At 32.3% G+C, this 17108-nt stretch overlaps 1 protein-coding gene across 1 annotated transcript in view; it reads left to right on the forward strand.

The window, feature by feature from the left end:
* The window catches only part of dvl2 (dishevelled segment polarity protein 2), a 36982-nt gene that overhangs the window by 17883 nt on the left and 1991 nt on the right, over nucleotides 1–17108 (forward strand). Inside the window, exons 4-14 of the mRNA XM_056461201.1 lie at nucleotides 2632–2741; nucleotides 2846–2975; nucleotides 5396–5483; nucleotides 7008–7077; nucleotides 7212–7351; nucleotides 7689–7765; nucleotides 9304–9371; nucleotides 11287–11409; nucleotides 11493–11624; nucleotides 11728–11904; nucleotides 14564–14782. Of these exons, the coding sequence (XP_056317176.1) occupies nucleotides 2632–2741; nucleotides 2846–2975; nucleotides 5396–5483; nucleotides 7008–7077; nucleotides 7212–7351; nucleotides 7689–7765; nucleotides 9304–9371; nucleotides 11287–11409; nucleotides 11493–11624; nucleotides 11728–11904; nucleotides 14564–14782 (1334 nt within the window). The remainder of the gene's footprint in view (nucleotides 1–2631; nucleotides 2742–2845; nucleotides 2976–5395; nucleotides 5484–7007; nucleotides 7078–7211; nucleotides 7352–7688; nucleotides 7766–9303; nucleotides 9372–11286; nucleotides 11410–11492; nucleotides 11625–11727; nucleotides 11905–14563; nucleotides 14783–17108) is intronic.

Genomic DNA, 17108 nt, shown 5'->3' on the forward strand with positions numbered 1-17108 from the left:
TTATGTGGTTACTGTATGAAGGTGTACTCTTGAGTTTTTAATATTATGAATGCGTGTTCCAACGGCCTTCCCTGAAGCTGCATTTGTGAGTAATTGCATTTCCAAGCAGAATGGGTGGAAATGTCCCTACTATACAATATTATCACGATACTTGTGTGATGATGCAATGTTATTGCCATATATTAATATATTCTGATATCTGCTATATATTGAAATTTATTAGCTTTTCCCAATTTATCTCTAAAGGAAAACATTGGCATCATCCTATTAAGCAAAAATCACTTCTATAAGCTGTTTAAACACTGTTCTGTGACAACATAGCCAGCCTTTAATGTTTCAAATTAATTAATACTATTTTTTATAATCTCAAGTCTGCAGAAACATTTTGATTGACATTCCCTCTTTGTACATGTTATCACAGGGGAAAATCCCACCCAATAGTGAAAATCTCTCGCTCATTAGAATAGCCCTTAGTGAGAAGCAGCCGTCTGATTTTTCATACCATACCTGCTCATGAGAATGTCAGCAATAGGCCTGTCACCATATCTGTTTTTTGTTGTGTGATATATATCGCGCCAAAATACATTGCGATAAACGATATTATTGTCATATTGACAATAAGACCATTTATGCCACTCATTATATAATGGCAAAATGACAATATAATAGTATCATAAAGCAAGTGTACTCATCCAAAGAACAAATGATATTTTATACTTAAGTATATTTAATTTAATTACAGTCATTTTAATAATTTAATATTTAGGCATTGGAATCAGAATGTGAAAACGCACATCCTAAACAAACAAATGAATAATAATAAATGTTAACAGAAAAGTTAAAAAGTAACAGAGGCTGCTATATCTGCTACCAGATCTATTTTCAGTTTGTCAGACACCCACATGAAAATATACTAAAGTAATTTATATTAAATACTATAATGTTTTTAACCATTCTGACACTCACATCTTCAATAGAAATAGAGATGTTGAACAATCAGCTAAAATGCTGCTGAATTGTTTTTTATGTATGGGCGATGTATCAGAGCATCAGAAACTTATATGCATAATAAACAAAACATTTCTCAGATTAGTTTTATTGCTGCAGTGCAAAATGGGATTGTCAAGCAGAGAAATTGAGCAACACTTTAATGAAAAGCTGTCATAATTGCTGCATGCACCTTTCCACTTTGCCTTCCACCTTTCTATGATGAGGCACCTGTATTTGACTATCTTACTGCATGATGAATATGTACAAGCACAACAAAAAAACCAACATCATCTAGTGTACTGTAAAAAAACAAAAAAACAGATTTTGTTATTAAACCAAAAGGTATAATAGAATATTGGTGGTAAAATGTTATGGGTGTCGGTGTATCAGTATAGTATTGCAACAGAAAATATTGTGATGCTATGTTGTATAGATATTTTCCTTCGCACATATCAAACAATTAAATTGTATAATAGATTATTCAAAATAAGTTAAAAAAATTGTTTTCTAGGATAAAATAAAAGTTTGCTGTAAAATATAGGTGATGCTTTCATTACCAATAAGCATTAAATAACATTTATTCATTTAATTATTTATTTTTTGCTTTTTTATGATTTTTAAGATGCGTGTAAATGGTGACCTGTATTTTGAAAGTTATAAATAAATAAAGGCAAGACTAAATGAATCCCTATTGCTCTTGAGTAGTGCAAGGATTACTGCAAAATACTGAATATTATTTCTATGATCGTCCACAAATAATGAACTTTGAAGTTTAAGGAGCAGAGGAAGGATCATGTGTTGTACAGTTCACCAAAATGGATAACCTTAAAATATTACAAAGACATGCTTTGAAATAAGATACAAAAACTTTTCTAAAAGTCTGTGGCACCTTGTGAAAGAGTAAGAAAAATATGACAGTTTAACATTGGTTAATGATAAAACAGTTGTTATAAATGATAATGTTCCTTAATACTACTGTTTAAATCCAATCAATAATGAAGCAAGACAGTGTGGTTAAATTGAATTGTCTGTGAATCTCTAAAAGGAGTTAGATTAGATTAGATTCAACTTTGTCATTTCACATGTACAAGTACAAGGCAACAAATGCAGTTTAGGTCTAACCAGGAGTGCAGTGCAGATATAGGTGTACGTTATAAAGTGCAATTATAGAAAAACTATGGTGATATTTACAGATGGATGTACTATGAACATTATTTATAGGATGTATTAACTATGTTCAGACATTTACAATAGATTCATATATGTACTGGTGCTATTAATAATCAGAAGTGTGCCGATAGATGAACTTAATTACAAATGTGTATGTACAGTGGGTATGTGCAATTCAAAATGAATTGAATGAATTGGTGCAATGTAGTTTGATGAATGTACGCTTTTTGTTTTTAATTGAAATTATCTAAGAATTAAGAGCCATATATTTTGTTAATGAAAATAAAGTCTTTTGATTATGAAGGTCATATTCGTTTTCTCCGGTGTAGCTCTCTCTAGCTCAGTTTCGTATCAGAGACTGGATTGCTAAAGACAGCTGGCTTTTAAAAATTTTAAGATCTCTCAGCATGCAAAGATGTACAGATGTGTCTTGAATGTAAATCACTGTATTGTGTGTGTGTGTGTGTGTAGTCCCAACACCACAGGCAGCCTGGAGTCTTTAGATGATCAGACAGAGACCGAGTCAGTCGTGTCTTTCAGGAGAGAAAGACCTCGACCCAGAGAGAGCTTGGAGCCACATGGTATGTTTCGCCTTGCTTGTTTGACATTACATAATTCTTTTTGAGAGCTGTTGTGTTGACAAAGCAATCCACGTTCATTTTGCTGGATCTTTTTTTTGTTTTAGGGCCACGTATGAATGGACAGTCCCGTTTGGACAGACACCTGGCTGGATATGAGAGCGCTACAACAGTGATGAGCAGTGAACTGGACACCACAAGCTTCTGCGACTCCGATGACGATGATACCATGAGCAGGTCAGAGGACATTTTGTGATGTCATTTTTTTTTTTCAAGTATCACCTTTAAATATTTGAGCCAATTTGCATTTTGTGACCCCAAAACACTGTTGTTGTGTAAATCAAAGAAAACACATTCTATTTTTCATTGAAAATCAGCCGCTGAATGCAACGAATTAGAATAAAATGTGTATACCAAAAGCCATATTTTATCATAAGTCCAAGGCACTTGAAAAGTGAAAAAATGTAAGAAGCCTTGATTAAAACGTGAAGTTTCATAAACCAATTTCGAGAGGAGCACGTGATATGATTGAGCACGTCTGGCCACTCATCTGTAATCAGTAATAATCCAATCAGAGTGATCCTAGTTTACTATAAATGGATCATTTTCTCCCTACTGTTTCTATCTTCGTTTGGAAGAATCCCCCCTTCCACCCCTTCTCCTCCTTTTCCTCCCTTTTCTAAAGGGGGAGCTCTCGAGACCTACCTGATCTCGGATCTCCTGATATGCTTATCGACCGGGCGGTAGCCCTGGGCTCAAATATCTCCGAGCTCAGGGTTCTCTCCCGGGACAGCATGCCAAACCTGCTTTATACACCAAGCATATCTAAGTGGGAACTCTTGAACTATATTTTATTGAAGCCTATACTGGCGAAATGCGTAGGTGCTGTTTTATAGAATAGCCATGTTAAAAAAGGCTTAAAAAAAAAAATTCACTTTGAGTGTCTTGGATTTCATTGTTTATCTTTTTGAACCCTTACCCAAAGAGCACCGACACATTAACTACCTCTGAAGCACTTTTGATATGATTTTGAAGCAATCTTTTATATTTTGATGACATTTTGACAGAATAGATTAAACTTTATATTAAAATCAAAATCAACTATTCTTAATTCACTTCATACTTATGCAATTTGACTATTTTTGTTATAAATTATTTGTGTGCTTGCGGTTTGCTTTATTTTAAAATTAATTTAGCTGATTCATATTCAGCAGAAGGGCGGGACAATAGCCTGTCACTCACAGCAATATCAATCCACAGCAATCCAGTCAGTTCTTGAAAAACAATATGAAATCCTGTTCAACATTTTTTTCAAGAAGCCATTTTCACTTAGATATGGTTTACACAAGATGCCATATCGGACACACAAGCCTCACTCCTAGACATTTACTTCAGAATCAGAATCAGTTTTATTGCCAAGTGTGCTTCACACACACAAGGAATTTGTTTTGGCTACAGAAGCTTCCAGTGTACATAAAGTGACAACACAAAATAAATCTGAAAAAATAAAATAATAATAATAAAAAAAGATAAACATTAAACAGATGCGGTTAGTGAAGAAACCTGGATGTTGAGTTGTATGTACAGATTGTTATAATATACAGGTTATAAGGTGCTGTGTACAAGTGCGAATGTAGAAAGTATTGCATTGTATATTGATATAAGGTGCTGTGTACAAGTGCGTATGAGAAAGTATTGCACATATTACTTATAGGAGAACCCCAAAGTGTCAATATTGCAACAGAAACTAAACTGTTGAACCCATACTTGTGGAATGCCCTATTTTTAATGTTATCAGACAACCATTTTTATCTGGAGAGACTTTAAATGAAACGCTTTATAATGTGAATCCTGTGAAAATTGTACAGTTTTTATCAAACCTAAACCCTAACCATTTGACTGTCCCTCTACCAAACGGTTTTTAACATGTTTAATTATAAACATTTTTAATTTTATTTTTTTGTAATAAATTGGTCTTACACTTACATATTTTCACATTTTTTATAGTAAATGTATTAAGCCTGGTACTTTTAACATAAACCAACATATCAACAATTTGACAGAGGCTGATATTTTAGAATTTATGGGATGTCTTGAAAAAAATCCATTCAGTGTGTTAACTAGTGACATTAGCAGTTAAGAAATGCGTTTTTTTCCAAACATTTTTTTCTTGGTGAAATAGTTAAAGGTTTAAAAACTGTTTTAGATATAAAATATCTAAAAAACTCACTATAAATATTCTTCTTATGTATTTTATCTTTTTTTATAATGTTTATCACTGTCAATGTCTTTTTGTTGTTATAATTCTTTATTATTATAGAAAATTTATATTTATAAAATGTACATTTGATCTGGTTTTGCTATAAAAAAGTTAGAGAAGCTGATAAGGCAATAAATTCCAAACTCTCTCTCTCAGTTAAATATGTACTATTACAATAGTGAAGAAAAATTCTTAGCATCTGGTTTTAATTAGACACTTATTTGTAAAAAGTTAAACATTCAATAGAAAAACTTATATTGAGCTATATTTATGCTGTTTTGCCACTTGGTATCTATTAGGATGAAATCTGGATCCTGAACCAAAAGCAAATGAAAATGTAGTATTTTAGGTTGAGCATTAGATCTGAATGTTTATTGTGCTGAATGTTTGTGATCAGGTTCAGCAGCTCCACTGAACAAAGCACAGCATCTAGATTGCTCAAACGCCACCGCAGACGCCGGAAACAGCGGCCACGACTGGAGAGGGTAAGAAACACCCATGCGATTTAACAATTCTGTCATTTCCTCATCTTCCATTTGTTACAGACCTGTTTGTGGAAAATATACTGAGAAATGTTGATAACACAGCATTTGACTTCCATAGTATTTTTTGTTTCCGCTATGGATGAGAGAGTGTCTGCTATTTTCAGCATTTTTCAGAATATCTTATTTTGTGGTCAACAGAAGAAAGCAGGGTTCCCACACTTCTTGAAAGTACTTTAATTTCTGACATGTGTATTCAAGGCCTGGAAAGTACTTAAAAACAAACACAGGTGCTTAAAAGTGCGTGGATTAAATTTGAATTACAATTTGTTTATGGTTTTATTTCAACAATTGCACTCAATTCTCAAAGAAATTCGTATTAAAAAAAAATTTTTAATCTTTTACAAGACCACTGACAAATAACGCACATTTTATTAATATTCATCCATTCATTTTCTTTTCGGCATAGTCCCTTTATTAATCTGGGGTCGCCAGAGCGGAATGAAGCGCCAACTTATCCAGCATATGTTTTACACAGCAGATGCCCTTCCAGCTGCAACCCATCACTGGGAAACATCCATATACACTCTCATTCACACATACACTACGGACAACTTTAGCTTGCCCAATTCACTTATAGCACATGTTTTTGGACTTGTGGGGAAAACTGGAGCACCTGGAGGAAACCCACGCGAACGCTGGGAGAACATGCGAAGTCCACACAGAAATACCAACTGACCCAGCCGGGGCTCCAACCAGCGACCTTCTTGCTGTGAGGCGACAGCACCACATTTTATTAATATTGATTAACATTAATATATTTTATTATTTATTTATTAATATTACCAGTATTGAATTCAACAAATTTGATTGCATTTTGTTGAACATGACCGTTTAAAAAGATCAAAACATATTTGAAAATTACTCATTGACATGTTTAACTTGCTTATTAAGTGTAGGTGAAATGTTAAGTGCGGTAAGGACTTTCATACCACTACATATGCTGGGATATGAATTGAAAAGTTTGCTTGATTTAAAATAACGGGGCTTCAAAAAGTCCTTGAATCTGCTGTTCATGAAAGTGTGGGAACCCTCTAGATTTTTCTAAAAGTTTAGAACAATGTGAGTGTGAGTAAATCATGACGAAGTGTTCATTTCGGGGTGAACTATCCCTTTAACCTAACAGTTGTTCTTAATCCAAACTATTTAGTGTTCATCATATATGAGGTGCTTCATGTAGGTGTGTTTAAATATGAATATAAGTCTTAAGAAGACTCATGTTTTTGTCAAATAAACTACAAAAATTCTATCAGTGACAAAAAAAGGTTGGGTAAAATACATTTGATGTTTTTTTTTACACACCGAACACTTTTTGGGACTCAATTTTGTTGCTGATATGCCTATGTGTGCTTATCGACAAACAATTGCAGCATGAAAGTCTGATCACTTTGTTTTTCATATGAAAGTGATTCAAATAAATGAAATAATACTCTCTTTTACTGAGTTGTTGATTGTTTTGCTTCACAGGCTTCCTCTTTTAGCAGTGTGACTGATTCAACCATGTCCCTCAACATTATTACAGTCACTCTTAACATGGGTCAGTGGCATATATAGATTTATACCAGCTCTGTCATATTCTCTTTTAATATGGCCTGTGCTTTCCTACTATTGATTAAATATGAGTTGTGTTTAATTCATAATCTGTGCTCCATCTGTTTGTGTGTCCAATAGAGAAGTATAATTTCTTGGGCATCAGTATCGTGGGTCAGAGCAATGAGAGAGGAGATGGGGGAATCTACATCGGCTCTATTATGAAGGGAGGAGCTGTAGCTGCAGATGGACGTATTGAGCCTGGAGACATGCTGCTGCAGGTGTGTGTGTGTGCATTTATAAGAAGAAGAAAACTGATTAGTGCAAGGATGTCAGAAACCGGGTAAGATCTGTCATTATACAGTATGTACAGGATGGAGGACGGGATGATCTGGTGACTGACGTAAATGTGGTTTTAATTCCTGTTAGACTTCAATGGCTTGGTAGTAAATTCGACGGCATGTACTTTAGCTACACCCAAACACATTGCGATTCTTTCACTAGTAATTACCTGTAAACAAAAGATTAGTACTTTCACTGCTGCAGGGCAGATTTACGTCTGTCTTAATGTCTGTTAAACAGCTTGATTTACTGTTGTTGGTGTTTTTTTCTGTGCAGGTGAATGATATAAACTTCGAGAACATGAGTAATGATGATGCGGTCCGGGTGCTGCGTGAGATTGTCCACAAACCTGGGTGAGCCTATAAAAATTGCATTTGAGTCCTCACAAGTTCTCTATTTGAAAAATGTTCAATCTCCTATTTACTTTTTGGTATGTTCTTTTGGGGACATGTTTTTATTGCTAGTACATAGGGCTGGGCGGTATGACCAAAATTATATTTCACTGTATGAGAAAGTTAATTTCACGGTAACTATATCTGTAAGGGTATGGTTTTGATTTTAAATAAAGTTAGTTATTCCAGAAAATGTACAATAGTGCTTTATATAGTACACAAGATTGGATATTTAAGAAAAGAAAATGACTTGATTTCTTATTTGATTATTTTGCATTTTATTTTTAACCTTTAGATGAGACTTTAGAGACTTTAGACTAATTCCACTGTATGTCACATTTCTCACTTATGTGGAAAGACCTTATCATTAAAAACATTTCTTAAGTACATAATACATAAGAACATAATAAACATTTAATCTTCAAGTAATCTTCTCAATGAAATAAAATATATCCCAAGTAAGTAACAGCAAAAAGAAGGCTTAGATATGGAAATTAAAATATGTAAACACTTTAAGGAAATATCAAACTAAATCAAAATATAAAGAATTTCAGTTCTTGTATAAATATTTAAAATGAGTGATCATTACTTGTTAAAAACAAATAGCGAAAATGCCAGTCTCCTCTAGGCATGGGTTGGTATAAGATTTTTACGGTATGATAACCTTGGATAAAAATATCAGAGTATTGTGATTACTGCTCCAAAATCACTTCTTTTTCAATATCTGGGTAAAAAACAACAACTTTCCCCCCATTGAACAGAATATATATTTTTTTTAGGAAACATTTAAAATATTTTGAACCAGTAGCTTTTGATGGAGAGGTTCCTTTTCTGCTGAAGATACTGTTGCTGTAAAAAAAAGTTGTGAAAAACATGTTAAAAAAAAAACAAAAAACTTGCATATACCGTAGGAATGGTATTGCTGAAAATTTTGGCGGTTTTAAAACCTTGACTTTTCCAAACTGCGGCAAACCTTAAACCGGTTATTGTCCCATGCCTAGTGTCCTCTCATGGAGTGTCTTTCTCAGCCTCACTCATGCTGCATGTGAGTTGGCCACGCCCACTTATTTGCATTTCACAGTATATACGGAATAGGAAAAAAAATTGCTTATGGTACACATTTCATTCCATGGTAACCATATACAGCTCCCAATGTGATCTTCTGGCTAAATAAAATAAATAATAATAATAATAATAATAATAATACCGTCATACCATCCAGCTCTACTAGTACAACAGAATGAAGCACAAAAAATACATAGTGATTTATATGGAGGTTTAGCTGTGTGTTTTATCATCCAAGTGTTTTCACAATTAATAAAGGCTCAGAAAACTGAACTGGGCCCGTTGGTATCCCACTAATGTTTTTGTAAATGCAATCATTCGCTTTAAGGTTTACTGTAGAACTACAGAGTGTGGCATATTATGATTGAAAAAAATACATTTGTACATAGAAATCTGTAACCTGCAACGTTGTATTGTCACTTGAATCCTCTTAGACCCATCACCCTGACTGTGGCCAAATGTTGGGACCCTTCTCCACAAGGGTATTTCACCCTGCCACGCAGTGAGTCACATTTGAATCTCTGTTTAATAAATACTCAATACACTGCTAGTTAAAAACTTGGGCTCAGTATAATATTTTATTTATTTATTTATTTTGTTCATTTTTTTATGAAGTCAGTGCTTTAATTTAGCAAGAATACATTTTGACCAGATGATATTCATATGTGTTTTTTATTTTATTTATTTTTAGTATACTTTTCTTAGGAAGAGAACAAAACTTAGCAAATGCTTTAAAAAATTTCAGATACACACAGTTTATTATTCTTTTTACTTTTTTTCCTGATTTTATTTTTATTTAAAAATGTTTTGCAATTCCAGTTTAAATCCAGGTAATTTTAGATTTGGTGTATATGAAGTAGTTCATATGTCAAAAAACACTTCTTCTAAAATGATCTCTGAGGTTATATCAGTGCCAAATAAAAGGCCTTTCCCCTGAATGTAACATGCTTTTTTACCTTGAAAATGTAAGCCTATCCACAAACCATTGTAGCATGCAAGCAAATGTTTATGCAAGTAAAATTAGCTGTTTCTAAGAAAAAAATTGTACAAAAAAAGCATTGATTTTTCATAAAATGACAAAGAAATATAAAAATAGTATGCACATTTTAACGCATTATAAGGGCTCAAACATTTTAAAATACATTAAAATAGCAAATATTTATTTTGGATTGTAAATATATTGTAATAAATATATAACAATATTACTACTACTACTATAATATTACTAATTACTAATATTACTAATTATGCTTTATTTTTTATTAAATAATTATATAGATTACAGTTAATTAAACAGTCAAAATTAAAGCATTCTTTCAAAAACATAAAACTCCTGTCATCAACAAACATGTTTGTTAATGTTAAACAACACAATAATAGTTTTATTTTAATGTTAATATCTCATTTAAATATTCTACAACACTTTAGTTTAGGCCACAATACAATCTGTTTACTACTGACGTATTACCTGCCTGTTATTAAGATATCAACTGTTCATTAGTAGTTATAAAGTATGATCTTATTCTCCATCCCTAATATTACCCAAAACCTAAATCCAACTTCAATACAATGCAGGATTTATTTATAAAGCACATTTAAAAGAAACCAAAGTTGACGGAAGTGCTGTACATAGGAGTACTAAAGACAGAAGAAAACAGAATATAAAAGAAAACATTTATTAAATAAAAGCAATAAAACTGTGATTAATAAAAGCGAGAGAAAATAGACAGGTCTTTAAAATAGACCTAAACACAGAGATTGAGTGGGGAAAGTCTCATTTGAATTGGCAGAGTGTTCCAGAGTTTAGGACCAGCAACTGCAAACGCTCGATCACCTCATTTTTTTTTAAAGAGTGTTCTAGGCACAGAGAGTAAATTGAGATCATAAGATCTCAATGATCGAGAGTGGATATATGGACAGAGCAAGTCTGTAAGCTACTGAAAAGCAAGAATGTGGACTGCTTTGTATACAAATAATAAGATTTTATAATTAATTCTCTATTTAATGGGTAACCAGTGAAGTGCAGATAAAATAGGAGTGACTGACTCATACTTGCACGTGCCAGAGAGTAGTCTAGCAGCTGCATTTCGTACCAGCTGCAGACGAGAGAGAGAAGACTGAGAAATGCCATAATAGAGTTACAGTAATCCAGATGAGTTGTAATAGAGGCATGAATCACTGTTTGAAAATTTCCCTGGGATAAAAACGGCTTGACTTTAGACAGTCTGAGATGGTAAAAGCAGGATTTTATGACTGTACTGATGTGTTTGTCAAATTTCTTCTACCTTACTGACTATTAATAAACAGCAACAACAGTGGTTTATTAAGCTAGTAGTGTTAGTTAATGGTTTGTTAATGGTTACAGTGCATTGAGACCTAAACTAAAGTGTAACATTCTTGCTTGTCTTTTCCATCAGATGAGCCAATCCGGCCCATAGACCCAGCAGCTTGGGTCAATCACTCAGTGGCTCTGACAGGGGCGTTTCCGTCCTATCCCAGCAGCACAATCACATCCAGCTCATCAGTCACCGAAACCGAACGTAAATATTGTGCTTATTTAGTCTCCTTCACTCTTTCTATAACTCCTAGTCTCATCACTGAACCTCTGTTTCTCTGTCCGCAGGCTTTGATGAGTTTAACCTGTCTCTTCGCTCAGACATGGCCTCAGTTGCTAAAGCCATGGCGTCTCCAGAGTCCGGTCTGGAAGTCAGAGATCGAATGTGGCTGAAGATCACCATTCCCAATGCTTTCCTGGGTCAGAGACCTGTGTAGTTATTATTATTCAGAAGTATGAAACTGACGGGCCTTCATTCTGATCTCATGTTTGTTTATCTGTGGCTTTGTGATTGTGGATACAGGTTCGGATGTGGTGGAGTGGTTGTACCATCACATCGATGGCTTTCAGGACAGACGCGAAGCTCGGAAATATGCCAGTAACCTACTGAAGGCTGGTTTCATTAGACACACTGTCAACAAGATCACCTTCTCTGAACAGTGCTACTACATTTTTGGAGACTTCAGCAACTGTGAAAACTGTAAGTAGAATCAGCTTTTCTTTGAGTGAGATCAATGAGATTTGACTGATGTCTTTTCTGCTCACAGAAGCTGCATTTAGTTGAACAACAATAAAATAAAGCGCTAACTTTCTGACAAATGATCTTCATTACAGAAGTTATGTTTTCTCTTTTAATATATAATGTAATGTCATTTATTTTAATGATGCAAAACTCAATTTTCAGGATCATTATTCCAGTCTCCATTGTTTAGTTGGCTGGTTTGCTGCTTTGTTATGATCAGTTGTTGTTATTATTATTAGTATTAGTACAACTGCTGCTACTACTAGTACTACTACTAGTAGTAGTAGTAGTATTAATATTAGAACTAGTAGTCAGTAGTATTTATAGTCTATTTTTCATAATTGCTTATTGCTTAGTATTAGTCGTCATTGTCGTAGTCAGTATTATTTATAGTCTACTTTTTATAATAGCTTATTAGTAGTCATCAAAGTAGTCTAGTCAGTATTATTTATAGTTTACTTTTCATAATAGCTTATTAGTAGTCATCATAGTAGTCTAGTTAGTATTATTTATAGTCTACTTTTCATAATTGCTTTAGTAGTCGTCGTCATAGTAGTCATCGTCAGTATTTAGTCTACTTTTCATAATTCAGTTGTTGCTGTTATTACTAGTATCAGTACTAATTGCTTATTAGTAGTAGTAGTAGTAGTAGTCGTCGTCAGTATTTATAGTCTATTTTCATAATTGCTTATTAGTAGTAGTAGTCGTCGTTGTAGTCAGTAGTATTTATAGTCTACTTTTCCTACTTGCTTTTTGCTTATTAGTAGTCGTTGTCAGTAATATTTATAGTCTACTTTTCATAATTGATTATTGCTTATTATTATTATTATTATTATTATTATTAGTAGTAGTAGTAATGGTATTTATAGTCTACTTTTCATAATTGATTATTACTTAGTCGTCGTCAGTAATATTTATAGTCTACTTTTCATAATTGATTAATGCTTATTATTATTATTAGTAGTAGTAGTAATAGTATTTATAGTCTACTTTTCATAATTGCTTATTACTTAGTGGTCGTCGTCAGTAGTATTTATAGTCTACTTTTCAAAATTGCTTTTTGCTTATTAGTAGTCGTCGTCAGTAATAATTATAGTCTATTTTTCATAATTGCTTATTATTAGTAGTAGTAGTCATCGTCAGTATTTATAGTCTGCTTTCATAATTGCTTGATAAACAAACAGACATTTTAAAATTACAGCATTTATTTGATACAAATTAAATTTTGTTAGTTCTCATATTATAAATGGCTTTACTATCTTTTTTTATTTGAGTTCCTGTAGAAAAAAGGTTTTATTTAATGTATTTTTAAAAGATTTTTGAATGTTACTTTTGAAAGGTTTACATCATGGTTTCCTCAGAAATATTAAGAATCACAACTGTTTTAAACAAGTAATCATATTAGAATTGTTATGATAAGGATTGTGTGTAATGATGCTGAAAAATAAACTTCAGATAAATTATATTATAGAATATATTTAAATAGAAACCGTTATACATTTAAATATATATTTCACAATTTTACTGCTTTTATTGTATTTTGGTTTAAATCAGGGTTGTCAAACTCAGTTCACGGTTTTTTGCTCAAAAATGAAGACCCTACTCAAAGTTTGTACAGCACAATTCCCCTAACAGTAAAACACATTTAACTGGATTGTCTTGCTTTTAATGATTCCAGAAGACTTTTTTTATAAAATGAACTCTCTTAAGGATATTTTTAGCAAAGCGACACCAGGAAAAAAAATAAAAATTGATCATGTATTGGTGCTAAAAATCTTATTTAATTTTTAATTCATTTGTTTGTTGATTTATTTATTTATTTATTTATTATTGTATATTTATTATTAAAATGTTCTTGCCTGGAAAATAGCCTTGGTTGCTGACATGGCATTAAATAAAAACTGCATTACATTACATTACATCAAACACACTTACCTGTAGGTTTCAAACCTGCCTAAAGGACTCAAAAATTTGATCAGGTGTGTTCAATTAGGGTTGGAACTAAACTGTGCAAAGCTGCGGCTCTCCAGGAACTGAGTTTACCACCTGTGCTTTAAATAAATGCTGCCTTATTAAAATTGATTTGATTTAGTTTGTTATTGTGTTTTTGTTTTGTATTGTGACAAATATTAAATGGCAGAGAAAAATGTGATCACATTTGTTTTTAAATAACATACCTTTGTTCATCCTGCTACACTCAAAAAGTACATTTGCTGTTTGTCCAAACTACTTATTTAAAATGAGCTGAAACAACACAATTATTGAGGTGTTTTTGTGGATGACTTAATTGTGTTCTGTTCAAGTAAATTTGTAAAAATTAATGTTAACTTAATTCATCATGTTGTCTCAACACAAACCGACCATGTGGAACCCAGCATTTTATTACAGTGTACAAACAAGAAAAGAATCGTTCATATAAATACTGCCTCAGTGAGCATTTATTTGGTGAACTTCTTCTCATAAAAACAATGAAATGTCCCACTGTTCTTAAACCTTTGACCTTTGTAGTGTACACACAGCATAATCAATGAAAATAGATGGGTCAATATAAAAACAGCAATATAAAATGCTGTTGTTGTTTTTGACTGATACAGTCTCTTACTATTACTTGTTTCAGACATGGCCAACCTTTCTCTCAATGACAATGATGGATCCAGTGGCGCTTCAGACCAGGACACTCTGGCTCCTCTTCCTTTGCCAGGGGCGACACCGTGGCCTCTGCTCCACTCGTTCACGTACCAATACCCTCATCCCTACTCCACCCAGCCTCCTCCATATCATGAGCTCTCCAACTACAGCTATGGCCCAGGCAGTGCAGGCAGTCAGCATAGTGAAGGTGAGGAGCAACACTGACACCCTGTGTTACAATATAAGCTGCGCATGTAAACGGAAACATTATTATGATGTAGCATGTTTTTATATATATATATATATATATATATATATATATATATATATATATATATATATATATATATATATATATATATATATTTTTTTTTTTTTAACTGTTTTTATAAACATAGTATACACATAACATTTACTTACAATGTTTACATTCACTAAAAAAAGTACTAATAGATAAAAACAATACTAGATAAATTATAATAATTAATAAATAATAGTGACAGCTTAAATAAAGATAATAAATTACATTTAAAAAAGGAAAAAATAAAAGTAGATAAATAAATAAACTCCAATATAAAGACAATGACTACAACAAAGCCCCTGAAAGCATTTCAAAGATTAAGTAAGTATGTTTAGATTATTGCATAGGTTTGTTGGAAATGTCTAATTTCAACTGCAAATCTGCTGTCATTTTCTCAAATATAAATATCTGACTCAGCCTCTGTGTCCATTCTGTCAAAGTGAGTGGGCGAGTCTTCATCCAGTTCACTGTAATGTAATCTTCATGGCTGTTATTAATAATAGATGTAGTTCAAATAGGTGAGACTTACTGAACTGTTTTTATCTATATTGATCTTGCCGTAAGTTGCTGATGTGTCAATAAATAAACAAACAAATGGCAACAAGATGCATAAAATTGATCAAAGATAACAGTATTTTGGCTAAGTGCTTTTAAATAGAACAGTTCATTAAAGAATCCTGAAATTAAATTTTTTCCATGTGGAAATATTAAGAAGCTAATGGTTTTCAACGTTTATAGTAATCTAAAGAAAGATATCTTGACTTAATCAGCATACGAGTAGGATTACTGAAGGAGAATTTTGCTTCAAGTTATACAGTACACAAATAAATGATATTTTCATGTTATTTTAAAGTAGAAAACTGTTATTTATATTAATAATATTTCACAATATTACTGTTTTACTGTTTTTTTTATTTAAAAACATGCAGCCTTGGTAAGAGACTTGTTAAAAAATAAATAAATCTATATGTATGAACATACAGTGCTCAGTATAATTGAGTAACCCCATTTTGAAAATGAATATTTTTATCCATTTCTCAGTCAATATAGGTAATCTATTTTGGTGCATTTGAACATAACATATTTATTAAACAGATATATTTATTAAAGTAATATTTTAGTCACCAAACATATTTAGAAATTGAAAGATAATATAATTAAATTCAAGCAAAATATTGCAAAAAAATAAAAATAACAGTACAACCTACAAAATTTCAACTAAATTTACTTTTTTTTGTTTGTTTTTATAGATTTTTCCTCTTTTTAAATTTGTATTTAATATTTTTCTATAACATAACTAGTTTATGGACCGTTATTGTAAGTTATTTTGTTAGATAAGCTCCAGATTTGGCTTCAGTACTGACTAAACTAATGTATATGCACAAATATAATATTGTATAGCTTCCTATTAAATATATGAATTTAAAAGATATTTTATTTTAAACATTGCAACTTTATCTGAATGGTAAACCTGATGGTTTTTAGGGCACTCACTATATAACCAAAAAAACAATTTTCATATAAAACAGACATGCCTTTGTTATTTGCCAGATGAATCAACTTCTAATCAATGATTTCTGATAGTTTTAGTTTTTTTATTGAATTTAGATGTTCGAATTCGATTTTGGAATACAAAAAGAATTCTCTGTTCTCTACAGCGACTGATCATTATCCAAAAACACAACAATTCAAATTAGCATTTAATGGCAAAGTTTTTTGCGCTCCGAGTACATTAATAAAGATAACCTTTATTTAACCAGGTAAGTCAATTGAAAACCAGTTCTCATTTACAATGACGACCTGGCCAAGAGGAAACATAAAAAGCAGATACAAAGTAGCAGGGACACAATACAATAACAATTTCATAGGTGCAGATAATAACATATAAAACCAAGGAAAAACTATAAACAAGCACAGCGATCTCACACTATTAACTGGATTTCATTTTTAAAGGATGATAGTGGAATAAAAGTGTTGAGTTTTAAGGTATGCTGCAGATGATTCCAAGAATCAGCAGCAGAAAACTAAAAAGAGTAGCGACTAAATGAAGTGCGAACTTTGGAAATACAAACGTTAATAAAACTTCTAGAGTGCAGATTTGGACATGTTTTCTGAATGTTAAGAAGTTACTGTAAATATAGTGGAGTTTTACCTATAGGTTGTTTTCACATGATGTCATTGATGATGCGCGAGACTTAAAAGGAGGGCAAGAAGGAGTGATAGAAATCGCTAT

Source organism: Danio aesculapii, chromosome 7 (genome assembly GCF_903798145.1).
Source record: "Danio aesculapii chromosome 7, fDanAes4.1, whole genome shotgun sequence".
NCBI classification, from domain to species: domain Eukaryota; kingdom Metazoa; phylum Chordata; class Actinopteri; order Cypriniformes; family Danionidae; genus Danio; species Danio aesculapii.